Source organism: Suncus etruscus, chromosome 7 (genome assembly GCF_024139225.1).
Source record: "Suncus etruscus isolate mSunEtr1 chromosome 7, mSunEtr1.pri.cur, whole genome shotgun sequence".
Lineage (NCBI taxonomy): Eukaryota > Metazoa > Chordata > Mammalia > Eulipotyphla > Soricidae > Suncus > Suncus etruscus.
In genome coordinates, this window is record NC_064854.1 from 9534643 (window position 1) to 9556002 (window position 21360).

The 21360-nt window shown below is 58.2% G+C and overlaps 1 protein-coding gene across 1 annotated transcript; it reads right to left on the reverse strand.

Annotated features, from left to right (window-relative positions):
• Positions 1 to 134: 134 nt before the first annotated feature.
• Positions 135 to 14656, reverse strand: HELZ2 (helicase with zinc finger 2). The gene is made up of 20 exons (XM_049777125.1): positions 14551 to 14656; positions 11407 to 12484; positions 10891 to 11074; positions 10664 to 10771; positions 9992 to 10512; positions 9204 to 9845; positions 7889 to 8672; positions 7644 to 7719; positions 3913 to 7564; positions 3692 to 3810; positions 3487 to 3618; positions 3233 to 3379; positions 2992 to 3139; positions 2774 to 2890; positions 2499 to 2691; positions 2257 to 2391; positions 1929 to 2147; positions 1647 to 1800; positions 1388 to 1555; positions 135 to 1015 (listed from the first exon to the last, which is right to left on the reverse strand). The coding sequence occupies exons 2-20, from the start codon at positions 12399 to 12401 to the stop codon at positions 900 to 902; spliced, it is 8610 nt and encodes a 2869-aa protein (XP_049633082.1). The 5' UTR covers positions 12402 to 12484; positions 14551 to 14656; the 3' UTR covers positions 135 to 899.
• Positions 14657 to 21360: the final 6704 nt, after the last annotated feature.

Here is a 21360-nt window from a genome sequence, read left to right on the forward strand (position 1 = left end):
GATCTGGGTGAATATCAGAGATCGCCCCCTTGCCCTCACTCGGAGGATGTCCCTCACCCCAAAAAGCAAATCTAGGGTCTCCTTGATGTTTCCCAGAGAGCAGAACCACCTCCCCAAAATCCAAAGACAACAGCTTTTCAGAGCAGTCTTTATAATAAAATTAAGCCAGGGTCCAAGAAAAGATATATATAAAAATTGGAATATAGAAATCTGATTTGTAAAAATAAAATAAAATACAACTAAAAAAATCAGAATCACAGGCACTCCCTGGATGTAAACGGAGCTTGCAGCGCCGCCACATGGTGGGGAGAGGAATTGCATCGGGCCCAGAGGCACTGGGGGAGGGAGGGTAGCACGGGGCATGGTCCACCCAAGAGGCCCAAAAGTATGGGGGTGGACGATGCCTCAGCGCTGCAAAGTGATACAGTGCACGGGGCTCCCCAAAAAGGCCCAGGTTGGGGGGTGAGGCACACCCCTGCCCCCAGCAGGAATGATTGGTAGATTGGGTATTGAGTGATTGATTGTTTGCACAGCAGCTGGATGGCCAGGCAGGAGAATGGGCAGCCGGAGCAGGGGCAAGAGGTAGCAGAGAAAAGGGCCCTTCTTCCCCGAAAGGACTCCTGGCCCAGAGTGGCCCTGAGAGCCGGGGTGCAGTGCTCAGGCTCGGCTCATTGAAACAGAAAATGGAGCTGAGCTTCCTGTACTTCCCTTTGAGGTCCAGGACCCAATCCAGCGATCAAAGGTTGAGGAGCTGCCCCAGCGGATTTCCTCCCACTCAGCAAGGCCCCAGCAGCCGCCGTGGTCAGGAGGTGGTGCTGAGACAGTGTCTGGCGGGGAGCCAGTGGGACTTTCCTCCAACCAAGAATTGCAGAGGAATTGCAAGGGCAGGGCTGGGCTCTTCAGAAGGACCTTCTCTGCACCCGGATCTGCTCGGCCGGCACCAAGCCACCCTGGGCCTCGCAGAAGTCCAGGAGCCGGCGCCAGAGCGGGCAGCAGCGCAGAAGGAGGTGGTCCCCTGCGAAGGAAGGGTCAGCAGGGGCTCACCCAGGGCCAGGAGCAAGCCAAGGATGACTCCCGACCTGCCCCTTAAAAGAGCTCCACCCAGGGAAGAGCCCCACCCCAACGATTAACTCCACCCCCAGGGGGAAACACCCACCCCCAAGAAAGAGTTCCACCCCCAGGGAAGAGCCCCACCCCGAGGAATAGCTCCACCCCCAGGAAATACCCTCCCCCAGGTAAGAACTTCACCCATAAAAAGACCCACTCCCTAGAAAGAGCTTCACACTCAGAAAAGGAAGCTTCATCCTGACAGGCTCCTCTCCCTCCCATAGAGAAGCCCTACTCCATAAATCCTCCAGAGAACCCCAGACCTTGCCCACACCCTCACCAATGAAGCACAGCCCTTCCTGGGCACGTGTGATGGCCACGTTCAGCTGGTTGGGGTCCGTCACAAAGCCCAGGAACTTCTTCATCCAGCCCTTGGTGGGCCGCTGGTCCACTTCGAGCTCGGGGCAGGAACGCACCGTGCTCACTAGCACGTAGCGCCACTCACTGCCTGTGGGAGGGCAGGTGGGAGTCTTCAACCCCCCACGCACCCCCACAGACCCCACCCGCACACCCACCTCGCCCCTGTGCCCCAGCCTCACCCTGGCTCTTGGTGATGGAGGACACGGTCATGCCCTTGATGCCTTTGAGAGCGAGCTTCTTGCTAATCTCTGCCGCCTGTGCATTGTAGGGGGTGAGGATGGCAACGTCCCGGGTGAGGATGCCCCCAAGAACCAGCTGATTGGCGATGTGGACCTAACAGGGGTTAAGAGTAGTGAGAATGTGGCCTCAGAGTAGCTCCCAATCGATTGGGCCTCTGGGGCCGGGCCTGTTCTCTCACCTCTGCCTCCCTCTCTGGAAAGTCCTCCTTGATCCATACTTACCACTCTGTCTACCTCCTCCAGGTTGGCTTTGGAGTTCTCATTTCCTTCCTCCGTGCACACCAGTAGGCTTTTCTCGTGGCCCTGAATGTGGCCAAAGATGACAGGGCAGCTTTTCTTGCCGGGGTGGCCCAGGATGCTGGGCTGCCGCTGAAGGTTCGGCCACGTCTTGAGTCGATTCTGGTAGAACTCCATGGATGGAAAGGCACAGATGTCCCTGTGCTGCGCGGCAAGAACATGTATGTGTGTGTGTGTGTAGCGGGTCAGGACACCATCCGCCCGCCTGCCTGGAACCCCCCCGAGACAATCCGGCCCCAGCGTGAGCTCTCACCATGCGGTACTGCGTGTCCAGCATGAGGGCGTCTTGGTAGTACCGCTCGAAGAGGGAACGGTCCAGCCCCAGTTTCTGTAGCGAGTCGTTCTTGACCACGGGCCGCAATTGCTTGTGGTCTCCGAGAAGGACCACCTATGGGGCAGGCAGGAGGCGGGTGGGTTCACAGCCTGTACCCAACCCACCTGCTCGCCTGTGCCCGGCCAGGAGCCATGGCAAGAACCAGCTCAGCAGTGACCCACCTTCTCGATCTTGAAGAATGTCACCAGGGGGATGAGGATCTCGGGCTCCGTGGCCATGCCCGCCTCATCTATGAGCACCTGCTTCACGTCCAGGTCATTGAGGTATCCCGCAGCGGAACAGGAGCAGGTGCAGAGGATCACGCGGTGCCGGGCCAGCTCGTATCTTCTCGCCTTGGACAGCACAGACTTGTACCTACCATCGAGAAGGGGGTCTGTGAGTCACCGCAGGAGCCGACATGCCCGGAGACGGGGTCCAGTCCTGCTTGCTCCCTTACTTTATGAGATCTTCTACGGACAAGATTTCTCCGCTCTGTAGCCGTGTGTCAAAGGCTTTGAGTAATGCCGAGTGGGGGTTAGATGGCTGCCGGATGCGGTGGTGGAGGCTGATACTCCTGGGGACAAGGACAAGGTGGTGAAGCCGAATTACAGGGCAGCTTGGGCCTGGGCCCTTGCTTCCTTCCTCCCAGGCACGAATGATCCACAGGGGCCACACCTGAGGGCTTGGTTTGGACGCCCCTCCCCGGGGCTCTTCTTGGAAAGGCCCCGGCTACCCACTCCGGGTGCGGGGAACTCGGTGGCTTCGGCCTGCTCGCCGTACACGCGGAGGGGCTTCAATTCTTGCATCCTATTCAGGAGCAGACCTGGGGGCAGGTGGAGTGAGCGTGAGTGAGTGAGTGTGAGTGCCTAGACTCTGGGGAACCCAGGGGAGCCTCCCATGCAGCTGGATTACTCACCTGCCAGCACGTCCACCGACTTGTTGGAAGGCCCGCAGTACAGGATGTGAGGGCCTGACCGCCGACGTTCACTGCTGTCCAGAACCTGATCATTACACTTGTGGAACCAGAAGACGATGTGAAGGGCCACCACGGTCTTCCCCGTGCCTGTGGGAATGGGCGATGAGGGCAGGTGGCCCAGTGCCCTGCTCCCACCACCATCATCTTCCCAGCCGACCTGTGGGAAGCCAGCAGCTCCCCCAGATGTGGCCCACCTGGAGGACCCTGGATGACCGTGAATTGCTTCCTCAGGGCCTCTCGGACAGCCATGGTCTGGCTGGGGTTCAGCTTGTGACAGTATTGTGGGATGTCGAAGGCTTTCTGCTCCAGGAACCTGCTGTAAACCCCTGAGGAAGGAGCATCCTTGAGCAGAGGGGCAGGCGGGCAGAGGTCAGCCCAAGGTGGCCAGGTCCAACTTACCTCTGTTCAGGGGAGGCTGGCGGGATGAGTGGCTGGGCAGGGTAAGGGGCTGGCCTAGGGCAATGCTGGTGATCAGCTTCGAGGCCTTTGGCAGGTTTCGCAACGCCTCTTCTTTGCGACTGGGGGGTGGGTGCAGATGGCAAAACATGGCAGCTGACCCTAGGGACAGGACCACCATCCCACGAACCACCTGCCTGTCCCCTAGAGCCCACTCAACTCACATGTCTGGAAGCTGCTTGGGTAGCACTTCGATGGTGAACCGGGCATCAGGCTCAAATACCTGGTCTGGAACCTTCTCCATGGCCATGTGCTGGATAAAAAAATTCACATATTTGCTAGAAAAGAGGTTGGACCGGCTGTCCTCCTCGGTGTCCACTGTCAGTCCATGGGCCACCCAGGTGAAGGTGCCGGGGTCCATGGTGACGGCAGGCACTAGGCCTTGGCAGGCAGGGGGCTGGGCCGCCTTCAGTCCCTCCAGCCGAATGCAGAGGTAGCACTGGTTGAAGCTGATGTTGATGCTATATTGTATCAGGAAGGCTGCATCCAGGTAGAAGGTTCCCTGCATCTGGTTCTGCGCAGTCTGCTCCTGAGTCCAGAAGATATTCACTCCCTGCAGCGTGATGGACTCGTTCTCAATCACTGCTCCGATAATCGTCTCCAGTGTGCAAAATGGCTGCCACACGCGCTCGTACTCAGCCAGGTCGTGGTATCGGTCCTTGCCCGGCTGGAGCTCATGACCCGAGAAGCAGTTCTCCGGCCTGTCCGCGTGCTCCAGGCATAAGCTGAGGCCAGGCGCCACTGTCCACAGCTGCAGCACAGGTGCCAGGAAGCCACGCTGCAGGGCTGGGCTCAGCTGCACTTGCAGCACGTCCCCAGCGCACAGGTCCAGAGACACCTCCACAAACAGCTTGCACTTGCTCTGCTGCACCCAGCCCAGCCGCCTCGGCGTGGGCGCAGCCACTCGCTGCGCCTTCACAAGGGCCATTGCCTCCGGCCAGCGCTGCTCCTGCATCAGTTCCAGCAGCTGCTGCCACATTCCGGAATCCACCGGCTGGCAGTGGGGGTCCAGCAGGGCACCAGGCAGCGGCAGGCATGCCTTATCCTTCTGCAGCGAGTAGATACGACGGCGCCACATCAGATGCAGGCCTGGCTGTGTCTGGGGGTGCTCGGCTAGTAGCAAGGAACGGTAGAACACTGGGCAGGGCTCTGGCAGGCTCTCTCTGTCACCGGGGAAGAGCAGCTTGAAGCAGCGGGCCCCTGGCTCCACGTCCACCACAAAACCCAGCTTGTCCCGGGGCTGGACCTTGAGCTGCGTGGCCAGGTGCAGGTTCTGCGCCCGGCGCTGGTAGCCCTGGGCGCACACCTGCTGGTGGCTGAACTCCTGGCAGAGCCGGTCGATGTCCCCGGCTGAATAGGCGACGTTCCCTTGGCCCAGCACCAGCAGCAGCTGCCTCTGCAGCACCAGATCCAGGTACCTGCGGATGGGCGAGCTGGCCCAGGTGTACCAGTCTACCTGCAGCGAGTAGTGGCCCAGAGGCCGGTGCTTGCCCAGAGGCTCATTCTTGCCCTGCCCAGAGCGGTAGAAGGCAGAGCGGTTCTGTGCCCGGCGGTAGTCTAGCATAACGGGCATCAGAGTGGGGTGCAGGTCGTCTGTGGTGACAAGGTCCACCAGCAGCTGCAGGTCCTGCTCCTGGGCTGCAAGCCGGATATGCCTCCAGAAGGCAATCAGCAAGGGCAGCTGCGCCTCAGCCGCTGACGCTGGGGGACAGAGGTCACCCAGATGCTGCTTCATCTGCAGTGACAAGGGCAGCCAAGCCCTGTGCTTCTCGCTCAGCGTTTCCAGCTGCTTTTTGCTGAGCGCCTGCTGCCACCGCAGTGGGGTGACATCCTGCGTGGCCTTGCTGCCCACCAGGAACTCGGCCACGTGGCTGTTGAACTGTATCATGTACTCTTGGATCATGGTATGCGAGGCACGGAAGCCCAGCGCAATGTCCTCGTCCGGCCGCTCGTAATAGCAGGAATGTTGCAACCGGCGCTCCCGCAGCACGCGGGAGAAGTAGCAGGCGGCTGCCACGCAGTCGCCCAAAGAGTTCAGGCTGGCAGGCATTTTGAAGCCTGACTCTGGGTGCTCTCGGATGAGCCGTTCTGCATCCTCATAGGACAGCCGGTGGTCAGAGCGGATGAGGGAGAGCGCGAAGCGGACATCCTTGAGCTGGTCGCTGCCTTTCTCCACGGTGAGGAACAAGGAGATGGCCAGGCGGTCCTGGCCGGGCAGGAGGCTGAGTGCGCTCTGGCAGAGGCTGGCGGGCAGTATGGGCACCGGCTCTCGTTCAGGGGCATAGAATGTCGACCCTCGCCTGTGGGCTTCCACGTCCAGGGCTCCGCCCCTGTGCACACAGCTGGCCACATCCGTGATGTGCACAGCCACCTCATACCTGGGGCCCAGGTCCCGGACACTGAGGGCATCGTCCAAGTTGCAGGCATCCTGCGGGTCCACGGTGAAGGTCAGGAAGTTGCGGCAGTCTTGCCTCTGGCTGGAAGCCTTGTCCAGCTGGCCACGGAACCTCTGCAGTGCTTGGGACACAGCACCCGGCTCCGGCGTCAGCGGTTTTAGTCCGTATTCCAAGTCCAGGGCTTTGAGGCCATGTTCCCAGGTGGATGCTTCAGGCAGCACCTCAAGGATGATACCTAGTGGGTAATAGAAACGTGCCCGCCACAGCACCACATGCACGAGGAAGAGCCGAGTATGCCGTTCACTAAGAGCCAGCCGCTCGGTGCCCACCCGCTTCAGACGGCCTCGCACGAGGCGATGCAAAGGCACCTCCCGTGGGTCCCGCAGCTCCGCCACAAAGATTTTGGTCACACTGTTGTCGATGGGGGTCATGATCCGCGAGTCCCACTCATCCATGCGGCACACGAATACCAGCTCGCGCTGCCGCCGCTGCAGCACACCCACCACACAGCCCTGGGGCTGCCTGGGCACCTGCTTGATGACTTTCACCACCACCTCGTCCCCTGTGAAGGCCATGCCGCAGTTCAAGCGGCCGCAGAGCTGGATGGTCTCTGAACCCACCGCATCCAGCGGCACTGCCGTGGCGCTATGGAAGGTGTCCTGCACGAAGGTGCAGCGATGGTACAGCTTGGGCTGTGAGCGGAGCAGCGACTGCAGTATGGCCAGCGGCAAATTCGTGTACTGCCCGGCCTGCAGCCGGGATGTGGGCCTGGCCACGGTGTCCAGGAGGCCATCCTCACGCACAGTCACAGCCATTTTCAGGCTCTCATCCAGCAGCTCCTTCAGGATGGAGTCCTCGGGGTCCAGCTCCCCCTCGAACAACCAAAAGTCAGACTCAGTCTCTTCGGTATCCTCGGGGCCCATGAGCTTCCCATTGCCTGCAGCTGCCTCCTCCAATTTCTCCGGGGCCATGTTGGCTGCAGTCACGGACCCCAGTGATACCACAGCCCTGGATTCGGCCTTCTGTGCAGATGTGTCTGCAGTAGGATCTGGAGGAGGCACAGCCCCCTCGGTCCTGGGCCCAGCAACAGGATCCCTGGTGGTGCCTCCTGGTGCCTGTAGGACCCCATGGGCCCAGCGCCGTCGCACGCTGGTTTCAATCTGCTCCAGTGACAGGTCTGGGGGACAGACACTGTGGTGCTCCATACAGTCCCGAATGAAGCATTTCCACAGCTTGCTGCAGGCCCCCACGGAGCAGAGCGCCACAGCATCACCCACAACCACCACCTGCGACTGAGCGCGGGTCAGGATGGTGTTGAGCACGCGGGGGTCGGTGAAGACCTCGGGGGTGGGCGCACCCTGGTCCAGCAGGCTGTGGTGGGTATGCACAGTGCTGAGGACCACCACCCGGAACTCACGGCCTGCGGGAAGCACATGGTCAGACCAGCCTGCACGGGGCCCACTCCGGCCGCCCCCACCACCCTCGCCACTGGCACCCACCTGGCAGAATTTCAAAGCTGCCCACAGATACCTGGCCCATGTAGCATTTCCTCAGCTCCTGTCTCAGCGCACTCACCTGGGGATGCACAGCCATCAGCAGCCCATCACCGGGCGATCACTGGGATATGCCAGGAGGCCCCGACAGAGCAGGGGACAGAGGCGGGATCCCAGGTGCCGGCCCGAGTTCCCACATCTGTGCCAGCACCAACCCCACTCCACCCATCCAGCAGAAGCGGGCAACTCACCTGGGCACCGTGGGAGACGACGCAGACCCGCTTCTGATCGCAGGCGCCCCAGCAGTGTGGCCAGCTCCCCAAGATCTCCCTCACCTTCTCGACCACCTGGCTGACCTCGGCCGGATTGAGCCAGGATGTGAGGGACAGATCCCGCTCCGGAGGGCCTGCCACGTGGCAGAACATGAGCGGGTAAAGGCGGGGGTGACGCGGGACCTTGCCACTGGCGTGGATGGGGCTGCCTTTGGCCACATAGAAGTAGCGCCCCACAAAGTTGATGATGGCGTCCGTGGAGCGGTAGTTTTCGTGGAAGATGATGCGGCTATTCTGGGCCTGTTCCTGCGGCTGCTGCTGGTAATGCAAGAAAAGGCGGTACAGCAGAGTGTGGTTGGCCGCCTGGCCCTGGGCCACACTGAAGAGCCTGGGCGTGACCTGCATGTGGTCACCCGCCAGCACCACTCGCGTGCCGGCCACCGCGTGGCCTAGCGGCATCAGCGCCTCGCACTCCAGCATCTGGGCAGCCTCGTCGATGAGGATATGCGAGAAGAAGCCAGGGGCCACGGGCAGATTCCGGGCCTGCGCTGTGGTGGTGACCACAATGCGATGTTTCTGCAGCTCCGCAGGGCTGGGTGGCCGGAAGGCCCGGCGGTCGGGGCTCAGGCAGCAGTACTGCAGTGTGACCGCATCCGTCTGGCTGGGTGGGCGGTCCATGTACATGACGCGCAGAGGCGCAGCCTCGGGGTGGCCACTGCTGACGTAGCCGTGGAAGTGCTCGTGGATGTAGATATCGGCGGCGCTGAGAGGGAGGAGAGGCACGCGTGGGGCCTTGGCCACTGGCCCCACCTGGACGCCGTGTCCGGCCCCCATGGAGAGTCCGCGGCAGCAGAGGGGACAGATACACAGATAAAAGAAACAGAGGCAGGTCAGACGCAATGAGGGAGAGCACGGAGCAGCAACACAGTGCCTGAGAGGTTAGGGAGGGCTTCCCAGAGGAGGTGAGGAGCTGGGCAAAGTCAGAGCCCGGTGAGCAGAGCCATGCAGCGGCAGAGAACAGGGAGGTGATCAGGGAGGACTTCCTGAAAGGAGATGAGGAGAAGCTGGCCAAGCGGTGAGACAGAAAAGCAGAATAGGGGTCCATAGCCCGACCAGCCCAGAAGCCCCGAGATGAGGGCTTGTCTGCCCCTGAACTTGGTCTCCACTGGGTAACAAGGAGAACCAACACCAACTCTCAGGAAGAATTGGGGGCACGCACAACGTACCCAGGCTCCAACAGGAGCCTATCCTGAGAAGCCCAGGAGTTGCCAGGCCGACCCTCATGCCAGCTCACCTGTTGGTGTGCGTGCAGATGAGCACCCTGGTGTGTGGCCGCCTCACCACCTCCAGAGTCGCCATGGCCAGCGTATAGGTCTTGCCAGTACCAAAGGGGCCATAGATGAGCAGAGGGGCCACTGGCTTAGAGCCGCTGGGGTTGCCACCCAGGATGGCCTCGATGGCCAGCTTCTGCTTACGATTGCCATGCACCAAGGGCAGATTGTTCAGGGCTCGGGGCAGTGCGCACAGCTGCAGGTCTGGCACCACCAGGCGCTCGTCGGCCAGCGCATCCACCGCCTGGTGCCAGCGGCAGAAGGTCAGTGGGTCGATCTGGAACTGTACCTCCAGGACAGGGCTGGTGTCAGCCTGGAGCCCCAGAGCCTGGCAGCAACGGGCGGGCAGCAGCAACCACAGGGTCCAGTCCGAGCTGGCCCGGCTCTCCAGACGCACTTCAAACACCCGGAGGTCAGGTGCCGGCACTGGGGCCACCAGCGCTGTACTGACCGCCCGGCTTAGCAGGAAACCCTGATCCGTGTCTGGTGTGAGTGAGGACGGGATAGACACTTCTGCATACAGGTCACCCGGTGGCGCGATCACCATCCCCAGAGCTGGCGTCTCCAGGGTCTGCTTGAGAGCCACCGGGGCCTGCAGGTTCAGCCTGGGAAAACATGAGGATCATGGAGTTGGGGACATCCTGCCTGCCTGCCTGCCCCCGTCAACACCCATCTGTTCCCACCTGATCCTCCCTGTCTCCCACCCACACCACCAGTCCCCTATCAGCACTCCCTTGCCACCAGCACGCACTTGGCCACCAGCTGCTGTTGTGCTGTCTCTTCTTCAAAGAGAAACTGGTGCATCCGCTGCCGGTAGTTGGCACAGGAGATCGGCTCCAGGGTTTGGCAGCCATGCTTGAGATCCAGGACCAGGTCAGGCACCTTGTACTTGGCCAGTAGGGCCGCCTCCCCAGCCTTGCGCTCCACGCCGGGGACCACCTGGCGGTTGCCCGTGTGCCAACGCTCCAGTGGCTGTTGGAGGTCTGATGCGGACTGGCCTGGGACCTCCAGGCAGGGTTCCTGGCCCAGCTGCAGTGTGAGTTTCCTCAGCAGCGCCGGCAGGTGGCCGAAGCTGAACACAAGCCACTGCTCAAAAGTGCCAAAGGAGGCGCTGAGGACATGCACTGTCACCCGGAAGTGATGCCTGCCAGCACCAGGCACAAGGAAGCGCTCCCCACGCGCGTACTGCTGCCCCGGGCCGAGGCCGGGGACTGCAAGCCAGAAGGTGGCTCCAGGTTCCTGCCTGAGTAAGGCCACATGCTCCAGGGGTTTCTGGGGGAGAAGAGGCCTTGCTTGAATGCCCCGTTCCCAGCAGCTCACCCAGCCCCCCTGTCCCTCAGGGCCCAGAGCAAGGTGGCACGATGCGGGCAGGCGGACACAGGCGAACATGATGGGACAGACAGACTCGGGCTGCCAGGCTCACCTTGGATTCAAGGGTGAATGTCCAGCTGTGTTCAGTGACTCGGTGCTGAGCCCGGTGCAGCAGGGGCTGGTCACAGGCAGCGGATACGCCTTCCACCGACTCAGCCAGCTGCACGGACAGACGGGACGCTGGGTCTCAGCAGGACCCACAGCCTCCCCCAGGCCACTCACCAGCAGTAAAGACCCTCAGGACAAGCCAGGCTTTCCTCTCCCGGCCCTTCCACTCACCACCAGCAATTTGTTGCTACTGCGTTGATACTCGTCTAGCAGCCGAGCCTGGTAAGACACTAGGCCTTCCCGCCAGGCGTCCTCCTCCCGCAAACGTATTGTCTCGGCCCGCCGGGTCCACTCCAGGAGCTCCTGCGGGGAGTGAGCCTTGGTGCAGAGACGTCCGTACTCACAGAGCTCAGGCCTGCAGGGAGGACAGTTGTCAGGGAGGCAGGGTCCCTTCTCTCTGGCACTGGCCATCCCACAGACCTCCTGCCCCCTCCTGTGGACAAAGGGCCTCAGGGTTTTTTGTTTGTTTGGTTGGTTGGTTTTTGAGCCATACCCAGTGACGCTCAGAGGTTCCTCCTGGCTCTGTGCTCAGAAATCGCTACTGGCTTGGGGGACTATATGGGATGCCAGGGATCGAACCAGGTCCATCCTGGGTCAGCTGCGTGCAAGGCAAATGCCCTACCGCTGTGCTCTCACTTTGGCCCCAGAGCCTCAGCTTTGGGCTCGGCTTCTGCCGGTTTCACTCACCTAGGACACAGCTCAAAGGTGGACAGGCCCGTGGGTGGGCTGCGGTGCTCCCAGGTCGTGACTGGCTCCAAGGCCACCATCTGAGAATGCTCCAGGGAAGCACAGTGGTTTTCAAAGGCCTCCACGGACTCACACGACACCAAGCAGGCCTGGCAATACAGCTGGACACTGGGGGTCTGGTCAGCAGGAGCTTCAGGGGCCAGGGCTTTGAGCAAGTCCCCTCGCTGCAGTCCATCCTGCCTCTCAGCCTTCCACACCGCCATCTCCACTGCGCTGTGAGCGAACTGGCACCGCGCGACTCCATGCTTGCAGGGCCGGCCATCGGCCACGTACATACAGTAGTCCAAGGCCCAGCCAGCCTGGGGCTGCTGTCGCACCTCGACCACTTGCTGTTTGCGGTGGCCCTCGGCACTCACGTGTGCCAGCATTGCCAGGCAGGCCCTGTGTGTGTGACACTCTCCCCTGGCGTCCACGGGGCTGAGGCACGGGGGGCAGCGTCGGAAGCAGTGGGTGCAGAACTCTTGGAAGTGGCCCCCAAACTCGGCAAGGATGGCATCAGCCGGGCTGGTCTGGGCTGTACCCCCCTTCAGGGCCACCTTCAGCCAGGGCCAGTACAGCCCGAACTCCCGCTCCAAGTTCCACACCTGCGCCTCCTCGGGGCTGTGTGCGAAGGTGCACCGATTGCGGTGGCGCTGGCAGCCCAGGCCGGGTCGATAGTAACGGCACACCACATAGCGCGCTGGCCTGGGGAAGAGAGGCCTCCGGTCCACCTTGCGCCAGGCCTCGCTAGGCGCCGCACCTTTCCGGCGTGCCAGAAGGATTTCCTGCGCACACCTGTGCTCCAGCCCACGCAGCAAGTAGGTGCTTTCATTGAGCCGCTGTGTGCAGCGCGAGCAGCCCAGCGACACATCCACCTGCAGCTGCAGCCGGGCCAGGCACAGCTCCTTCGATGTCCCAGCACTGGCGGACGCCCGGCCACTTCCGGGGGACGGCATGTTCGGCGCAGCCTCGTCTGTGAGCAGCGTCACGGGTCACGGGTCGAAAGGGCCACGGACACTGATGCCCCACCAGGATGTGGCTGTATGGGGGACATTCAAGTCAGGCCAGGCGGGCACACGTGTGTGACACACAGATAAACACAACACACATGTACGTGTACAAATATGTATACATTATACATTCTATATGTGATCAGATACATACCTACAACATATGAGCAGGTGCACGGCACACGTTATTACATACATGTACAATACATACCACGTGTGAGCATATGCGCACACATGTGTATCGTGTTCATGTGTGTTAAGATACTTGTAGCATGCGGTGTATGTGAAGTACATGTAATGTGGGTCTATATGTAACATGTTGATCGTATGTTGCGTGCCTGTCATATATGAACATGCACGTACATGAGCAAACATGTACATGAGCAAATGTGACATATACACAATGTGAGCAGTCACACTGATAAATATTCCACGGTGGGCCCCGGAGAGTTCGCACAGCGGCGTTTGCCTTGCAAGCAGCTGATCCAGGACCAAAGGTGGTTGGTTCGAATCCCGGTGTCCCATATGGTCCCCCGTGCCTGCCAGGAGCTATTTCTGAGCAGACAGCCAGGAGTCACCCCTGAGCACCGCCGGGTGTGGCCCCAAAACCAAAAAAAAAAAAAAATTCCACACTAACCACACATTTGCATGTGCACATGCATAAAACACCACGCATGCACACAATACATGCCACATGTGAGCAGATACGCATTACACACATGAACCACACACATACAAAATACAACGCACTACATATATGCCAACACAAGGTACGACTTCCACACACAAGCCACGCAGGTCCATGTACACACATACATACAATACATGCCACACGAGCAGGCACACAGATGTACATTACATGTATGAACCACACATCTGCACTCTTCAACACCTAGCACACATAACCAGGTACATAGATTAAACATTACACGCATGGACCACACATGTGCAAGCATGCACATACCACATAAGCAAATAGGGGCACCCATGGGCACATGTAGGCAGTGCCCTGCTCAGAGCCCTCCCAGGCACCAGAAGCAGATGGAGCAGGTGCCCCTGTGTGGAAGATCACCCCAAGCGCTGTATTTTCTACCCAGGGGTCTGAAACCGGGTCGCCCATGAAATCACCCGAACCGGGCTGAGGGTGAAACCCCAGGTATCTGGCAGTCTTCTGCCTCCTATCAAGAGTGAGCTGCGTGCCACAGCTGCCAGTTTTATGGAGTCCCTCCATCACCCCCAAGTGGGGGAGTACAGACAGAGCTCAGGATATCCTGAACAGGTCCCGCCCAGTTTACAAGTAAGACAACCCAGTTTTGGGGTGAAACCAAGTTGTAAACAAACAGATACAAAGGAACCAGGGATGGCCTTTGTTTTGGGTATAAATGAGGTGTAATCTAACACCCGAGCAGCCAGGAGAGGGCTAAGCCCACTGTGGGGGAGGAGGGTGGACCCTGCAGGCAGATGGGGGAGACCCGGACCCAGCTTCTAGGGCACAACAGATGAAAAAGGGGGGTGACCCTGTACTGGCAGGTTCAGCCCGGAGAGCTCCCACCGGTTCCGTGCTCTGGGGCAGGAAGGTGAGCACAGTAGGGAGCACCGGGGCTGCACATCCCCCTAGCACCAGATTCAGTTAGGGGGGTCACGGGGGGGGGGGGGGCTGTGACAGGAGCCGGAAGGAAACGCAAATACGGGGCCACTGCTAAGCTGCAGCAAACCAGCCAATGCCACGGCACAGCTCCGCACGAACCCACCGGGACCCATGCACACCCGCGGGGACCCACGCACACCTGCCTGGACCCGCTCACAGACCACACGGACCCACGCACACCCCTCCACCCCTCCAGACCCACACACTCATTCCCGGACCCACATATAGACCGTCATGCACACCTGCACACAGACAGCACAGACCCTCATGAGCCCGAAGATTAGCCTAGACTTTGGGTGTGGGGGGGTCCTACCACCTGCAACTGAGTCCAATCCCCCTACCCCAGAGAAACCTGGGGGGCAGCTCCTGGGCTCCCAAGCAGGGAGCGAGACCCTCCCCATGCAGGGACCCCTTCCCACGCAGGACCCGGACCCCTGTGCCACTCACCGTCCAGCTCACCGGCCCTCCAGAGCCCATCGCACAAGCCCAGCCTGGCCAAACGCCTGGTGATCACTTTCGATTCTGCCCCGGGTGACTCAAAGCTCTGACGCCGCCCGAGGACCAGGATAGGCAGCCACGGAAATTACCTCACGGGCCCCCGCCCCGCCCCAGTCTCGGCCCCCCCCCCCCACAACCCCTGCCCCGCCTCCGCAGCTCCAGATGGCCGCTGCTGCCGCCCAACCCGGGGCCCAGTGTCCCCTCACACACTCACCCAGGGTCCCAGCCGATTGCAGACCCTCCCTCTGCAAGGACTTGTCATGGGGAACCTGCCAGCATGATGTGCCACATCTCAGACCTAGCCCCAGCCTGCAGCTTCTGAGGCTCCGGCAAACCCCAGGGTCTCCCTGGGCCACCTGCCCTAGTCCCTAGCTACATGTCCACTAGCCCCACAAAACAGGGGTCAGCCACGGCACACGGGTCCCAAGGGGATCCCCTACTGAGGTCAGACCAGCAGGGTGAGTGACTCAGACCAGGAAGGGCCTATGAGGTCACACCAGAGTCCCACACGTCAAATACACACTGAAAAGCAGAGTGAAGCAAGGGTCATATTTGAGGGGAGGCCTCACACCCAGTCGTGCTCAGGGATTACTCCTAGCTCTTCATTCAGGAATCCCTCCTGGCGGTGCTCTGGGGACTATATGGGGTGCCAGGATGCAAGCCTTCACCCACTGCACTATATCTCTGGACCCCAAAACATCAGCCATATTTGGGGCCAGAACGATAAGACCATGGATAGGGAGTTTGCCTTGCAGGCGGCCAACCCAGGTTCTATTCCCAGCATCCCATATGGTACCCCAAGCCCACCAAGAGTGACCCCTGAGTACAGAGTCAAAAGTAACCTCAGTGCTACCAGGCGTGCCCCAAAAGCAAAAATAAATAGGGATGGAGAGATAGCACAGTGGTAGGGCGTTTGCCTTGCACGCAGCAGCTGATCCAGGACAGATGGTGGTTTGAATCCTGGCATCCCATATGGTCCCCTATGCCTGCCAGGAGTGATTGCTGAGTGCAGAGCCAGTAGTAACCGCTGAGCACCACTGGGTGTGACCCCCCCAAAAAAAAACCCAAAATAAAAATAAACAAAAAACAAACATCAAATATTAACAACCAAGACCCAGAGAAAACTTGGAATGTGACCCAGAAGTCAACTCTCCTAAGAGACCCTTTGAGTCTAATAAGCCTAACCAAAGTACCAGTGAAAGAGCTGGGGACTGAATACTGAGTTTATTTATTATTTATTTATTTATTTTTGGTTTTTGGGTCACACCCAGCAGTACTCAGGGCTTACTCTTGGCTCTACGCTCAGAAATCGCCCCTGACATCTCGGGGGACCATATGGGATACAGGGATTCGAACCGTCCTTCTGCATGCAAGGCAAACACCTTACCTCCATGCAATCTCTCTGGCCCCTATTTTTTTTAACTGTGTGTTTTGACTCCATGCTCAGGAATCAATCCCGGCAGGTTTGGGGGACCCTAAGGGATGCAAAGGATCGAACCCAGGGTCAGCCACATGCAAGGCAAATGCCCTCCCTGCTTGTGCTATCACTTCAGCCGGGCCAGGAACACTGAATTTAAATTCACTTGCGAGCATTGGTACACACAACAATAGGCAGGAAAACAGGCAGGTCTAGCAGAGGCTAGACCTCGGATACCAAAGGAAGAGGAGGGCATCATGGTTGAGGTGAAAGATCAGTCTCCTGACATAACATCTCAAAAGACACTCGCAAACTAGAGCCAACATGTTCAAAGAGCATGCCAAGGGCCTTTTCTATGAGTGAGAGACATACTGTTGACTGTGGGCTCAAGGGACAACTCAAACCAGATGCACCCTGGCACTGGAACCACTGGCTCAATATGCTCACCCTCACAGCCACAGAAAGAGCATTCGGAACATCTGAAGTGCCATGAGCAGCTGGGTACAGAGGTACCATCCATAGCATCATCATAGCGGGGTCAGGACCCACCAGTCCCTGTCAGTTAGCAGAGATGGGCCTAGGGTCCTCAAACAACAAGGCCACACCCCACATGCACCACTAACTGCTTCGACTCTGGGAGGACAGGACCCTTGCCAGGAGAGAGCTAGAACAGGGAGAAGGAAATGCAGAAAAGGCCCAGTCGAGGAGAGGATTGGCCAGTGAGCATCAACCAGACCCAAAAAGCCACCGAAATCCTGCCTGAGGAAGTGATCTGAGCACCAAAGGACTGCGAGCACTGAGGGACAGTCCCTGCACTGTCCTTCTTCTCAGCCCACAACCAGGGAAGTGACTCGGGGCATTGTAGGACAAGAGGAACCAGCTGATCTCTCTTTACCAACCTCAGTCCCAAGGATGACGACAGAAGTGTTTCAACAGCATTGTTTTTTCTTTCGCTTTGTGGTTTGTTTTGGTTTGAGAGCCATGCCCAGCAGTCCTCGGGGCTTGCTCTTGGCTCTGTGCTCAGGGATCACTTCAGGCAGGCTCAAAGGAACCAGATATGAGTCGGGCGCAGAATGTGGGTCAGCTACATGCAAGGCCCGCGCCCTGCCTGCTGCACTATTGATTGCTCTGGGCCCCGCAGCAACAGCGAGAACAGCTTCCAACGATATTCCCAATGAATATGGATGCGGGAACCTCAGACTCCCGCATCCGTGTCCGCATCCATCCCTGTTCAGCACTGTAGCTGAACCCTGTCTGGCTCAGTGAGTGGCTGAGCACCCTGAGTACTGCTTGGGCCTCCCAATAATGAAAGGCTTTTAGGGAAGACTGGATCAGGGCCTGGGAGCAGGTGGGGACAGGTCCCAGTTTAGGAAATGTGAAACAGAGAAGCCAAGGCTCGAGTTGATTAAAGATTCTTAGTGACCATGGGGCTAAGTGATGGCACAGAGGGGAGGGTGTTTGCCTTGCACAGAGGACCCGAATCCCACCCCCAACATCCCACAGGGTTCCCCAAGCCTGCCAGGAGTTATTTCTGAGAATAGAGACAGAAATAGCTCCTGAGTGCCACTGAGTATGCCCACCCCCCAAAAAATGATTCTCAGTGACCTTCATTTTTTTGGGGGCCACACCCGTTTGACGCTCAGGGGTTACTCCTGGCTATGTGCTCAGAAATCGCCCCTGGCTTGGGGGGACCATATGGGACGCCGGGGGATCGAACCGCGGTCCTTCCTTGGCTAGCGCTTGCAAGGCAGGCACCTTACCTCCAGCACCACCTACCCGGCCCCTCTCAGTGACCTTTAAAAAGACTCCCTTGGGTCGAAGAGATAGCACAGCAGTAGCGAGTTTGCTTTCCACCCGATCCAGGATGGACCTTGTTTTGATTCCTGGCATCCTATATGGATGGCCAGGTGTGGTTTCTGAGTGCAGAGATGGAGTAACCCCTGAGCACCGCCGGGTGTGACCCAAAAACTGAAATAAAGAAAAAAGAAAAAGAAAGAGAAACTCACTCAGCATTTCCCCAGGACTACCAAAAGAACTGGAAAACCCATGAGCAGGGCCAAAGGAGAACCAAGCTGAAGCCCTCACTCCTGAACCAAATGATGCCAACTATCTGATGCCAAAGTGAGGTTGGCATGGAAGGACAAGGTGCAGGGAAGAAAGGGGTGCAGGGAAAGAAAGAGTGCATAGGATGGGGGGCCGGAGAGATAGCATGGAGGTAAGGCGTTTGCCTTTCATGCAGGAGGTCATCAGTTCGAATCCCGGCATCCCATATGGTCCCCCGTACCTGCCAGGAGCAATTTCTGAGCCTGGAGCCAGGAATAACCCCTGAGCACTGCCGGGTGTGACCCAAAAAATCAAAAAAAAAAAAAAAAAAAAAAGAGTGCATAGGATGGAGTGTAGGGGATGCAAGTTGTGCATCTGGAGCCTCAGGCACGATGTGCCCTGCAGAGCCTGCCCTATCCCTGTGCCCCATCACTGGGTGTAGGTGCTATGTAAGGAGCCAGTACTGCAGCCACCACCACTGGCAGAGAAGGGGAAAATGAAAAGAAGGAATGATGAGCCTGGGGGCTAGAGAGACAGAACAGAATGGCAGGAAGGAAGGATGTTTTCTGTTTGACCCCAGCACCACATAGGCTCCCCCTGAGCCTGACAGGGGTGATCCCTGAGTACAGAACCAGGAGTCCACCCTGAGATGGGTGTGGGCCAAAAAAAAAAAAAAGTTTTACAATATAATGTATGTGCCAAAGCAACAGCATAGCAGGGAGGGTGTTTGCCTTGCAGGCTCCCAACCCAGGTTCAATCCCCAGCATCCCATATGATCTTCTGAGCCTTCAAGGAGTGATTTCTGAATGTAGAGCCAGGAGTAACTCCTGAGTGCTGCCAGGTGTGGCCCAAAATCCAATAAATAAATAGATAATAATAACAAATAATAATAACAAATTTGGACCCAGAGACCTGGTGTCAGACCCAGCAATGGCTTGGGAAGAACCTGGATTCAGTCCAGAAAGGTCAGAACTCACAGCAGCTGCTCCCACTAGCATGCTAAGGGCAAAGCAATGGGTCAGACCCCAGAGAGAGGCAGTGTCGGGGGTTAAAGGGGCCGGCCCACTGCTTGGAGCATATGCAGTCCCCTGGGGTGGGGAGAAGACAGGACCCTGGAAGGTGCTAGAGTGTGTTCACACCCTAGAGGCCTGCGTACAGGGACTCAGGATTGTGTCTGAGATGGCTAGGACAGACCCAGGATTTGGGGGTTTTTTATTATTAATTTTTGTTTTTGAGCTGTATTCAGGGATTACTTCTGGCTCTGCACTCATAAAACATTCCTGGCAGGCTCAAGGGACCATATGGGATGATGGAGATCGAACCCTGTTTGGCCCCACACAAGGCAAACACCCTACCGGCTGGGCTGGGCTATTGCTCTGGCCCCTCAGACCCAAGTATTTGTATTGGAGAAGCAAGCACTGTGGCCCGAGAGGCTGGGATAGAGCCACTGTTTTCTGGGATGGCTCTGTGGTTCCCGCCTAAGACACAAACTGGCCATTAGAGCTGACAGGGAGACTGGATAGTGATAGTCACTGACAGAGAAGGACAGTGTGTGATGCGACAGAAGTGGGCTCTGGGCGATGGCAACAGAGAAGGGACAAGTCACGTGTGTCCTGTTGCACCGGAACGTGGCAGCAGCTGTGATCTGTGTGAATGGCTCTTTATAGGACAGGGATGACCCTGGCTCTGACTGTGAAAGCACCGGGTGAAGTTGCTACACAGACGTGGCTGGAACCGACCTGCGGCCATCTCCCACATTCCGTGTGGAGGGAGCAAGCAGACACACAGGGCAGTGTCGAAGTAGGGGCTGCAGCCTGGAGGGACAGGGCTTGAGGCTCAGCCTGGGAAGGATGGTCCCACCAGCAGACACAGCCAGACAGTCGTCCTTCAGCTGCTCAGAAGTGACCAGTCTCTTGAGACCCATGTGACAACACATGTACACACGAGGAGGCACGTATGGGAAGGACCTGTGTATACAGGGCATTGTCCACATGAAAAGACATGGGACGGGCCCGGAGAGATAGCACAGCGGCATTTGTCTTGCAAGCAGCCGATCCAGGACCAAAGGTGACTGGTTCGAATCCCGGTACCCCATACGGTCCCCTGTGCCTGCCAGGAGCTATTTCTGAGCAGACAGCCAGGAGTAACCCCTGAACACTGCCGGGTGTGGCCCAAAAACCAAAAACCAAAAAAAAAAGAAAAGACATGGGAGACCATGTGTGCATGAGAAACTGCATGGAGATGTGCTCTGTGTATGTTCCTGAAAAGGCAGATGTGAACATGGGGAAGACATAAAAGCACATAAAGAGACTTTTGTGATGAGAAGTGTGCACATAAAAACACATGTGGTAAATGTATGTGTAAGGAGATGTGCGTGTTAAACTGTGAGAAGACATGCGTGGCTAGACAGTGCACATGAGAACATGTATGGTATTATACATGTGAGGAGATATGTGTGTGAGGAGACAAATGGACATGCCTTGCCCAGAGCCGCCTCCACCCACACAAGGGGCCCAGGACAGCGGGTGGTGGTCCTCATTCAGCCAACCAGGGTTCCATCCCTAGCACCCCTTTTGGTCCTTGAGCTGTGTGATAAGCAGGCCCTAGATGCAGAGCCCGGAGTGAGCCCTGAGCATCACCAGATGTGATCCCAAAACAAAAAGTTTATGAATTTTTTTGTGTTTATTGAGACTGTACGTGGAGAAAGACATCTACCTGCAACATGCTATGATGTATGTACACATGAGAACAAATATGTTTGTGGCCCATCTGCATGCACATGAATTATATGTGTGCAGAATGACATCTGCACAGTCATGCCCGAGAGGAGGCAGGCTCTGCTCAGAGGACCTACCCGCTAACCTCTGATCTCTGAGTCTGACCCTCGGATCCAGGAACTCAGCCACTGCAGGAAGCAGGGGAGTGTGGAGGAGGGACTGTGAGCAGAGGTGTGGAGAGGGACAAGGAGCAGGGATGTGGGGGGAAGGGTTGAAAGCCCCTGAGAGCCCATTCCCTCCCCTGAGGTCTGGGTACTAGACAGGGCAGTGTCCTGGGTCCTTCACTAGGGCTGCTCTGTCGGAGTCCCTCCCCCACCACACTACACCTGGGCATGCTGCCCTGTTTGCTTTGTCTGTTTGCTTTTGGGTCATGCCCCAAGGTGCTCAGAGGTCACTCCTAGTGGGTGCAGGGGTTCAGATATGGTGCTGGGAGATGAATTTGGGAGTGCTTCAGCTTTTTCTCCCAGCCCCACTCTGAACCCCAAAGGCCCCAGGAAAGCCAGGAAGTGAGATTTGAGTCAC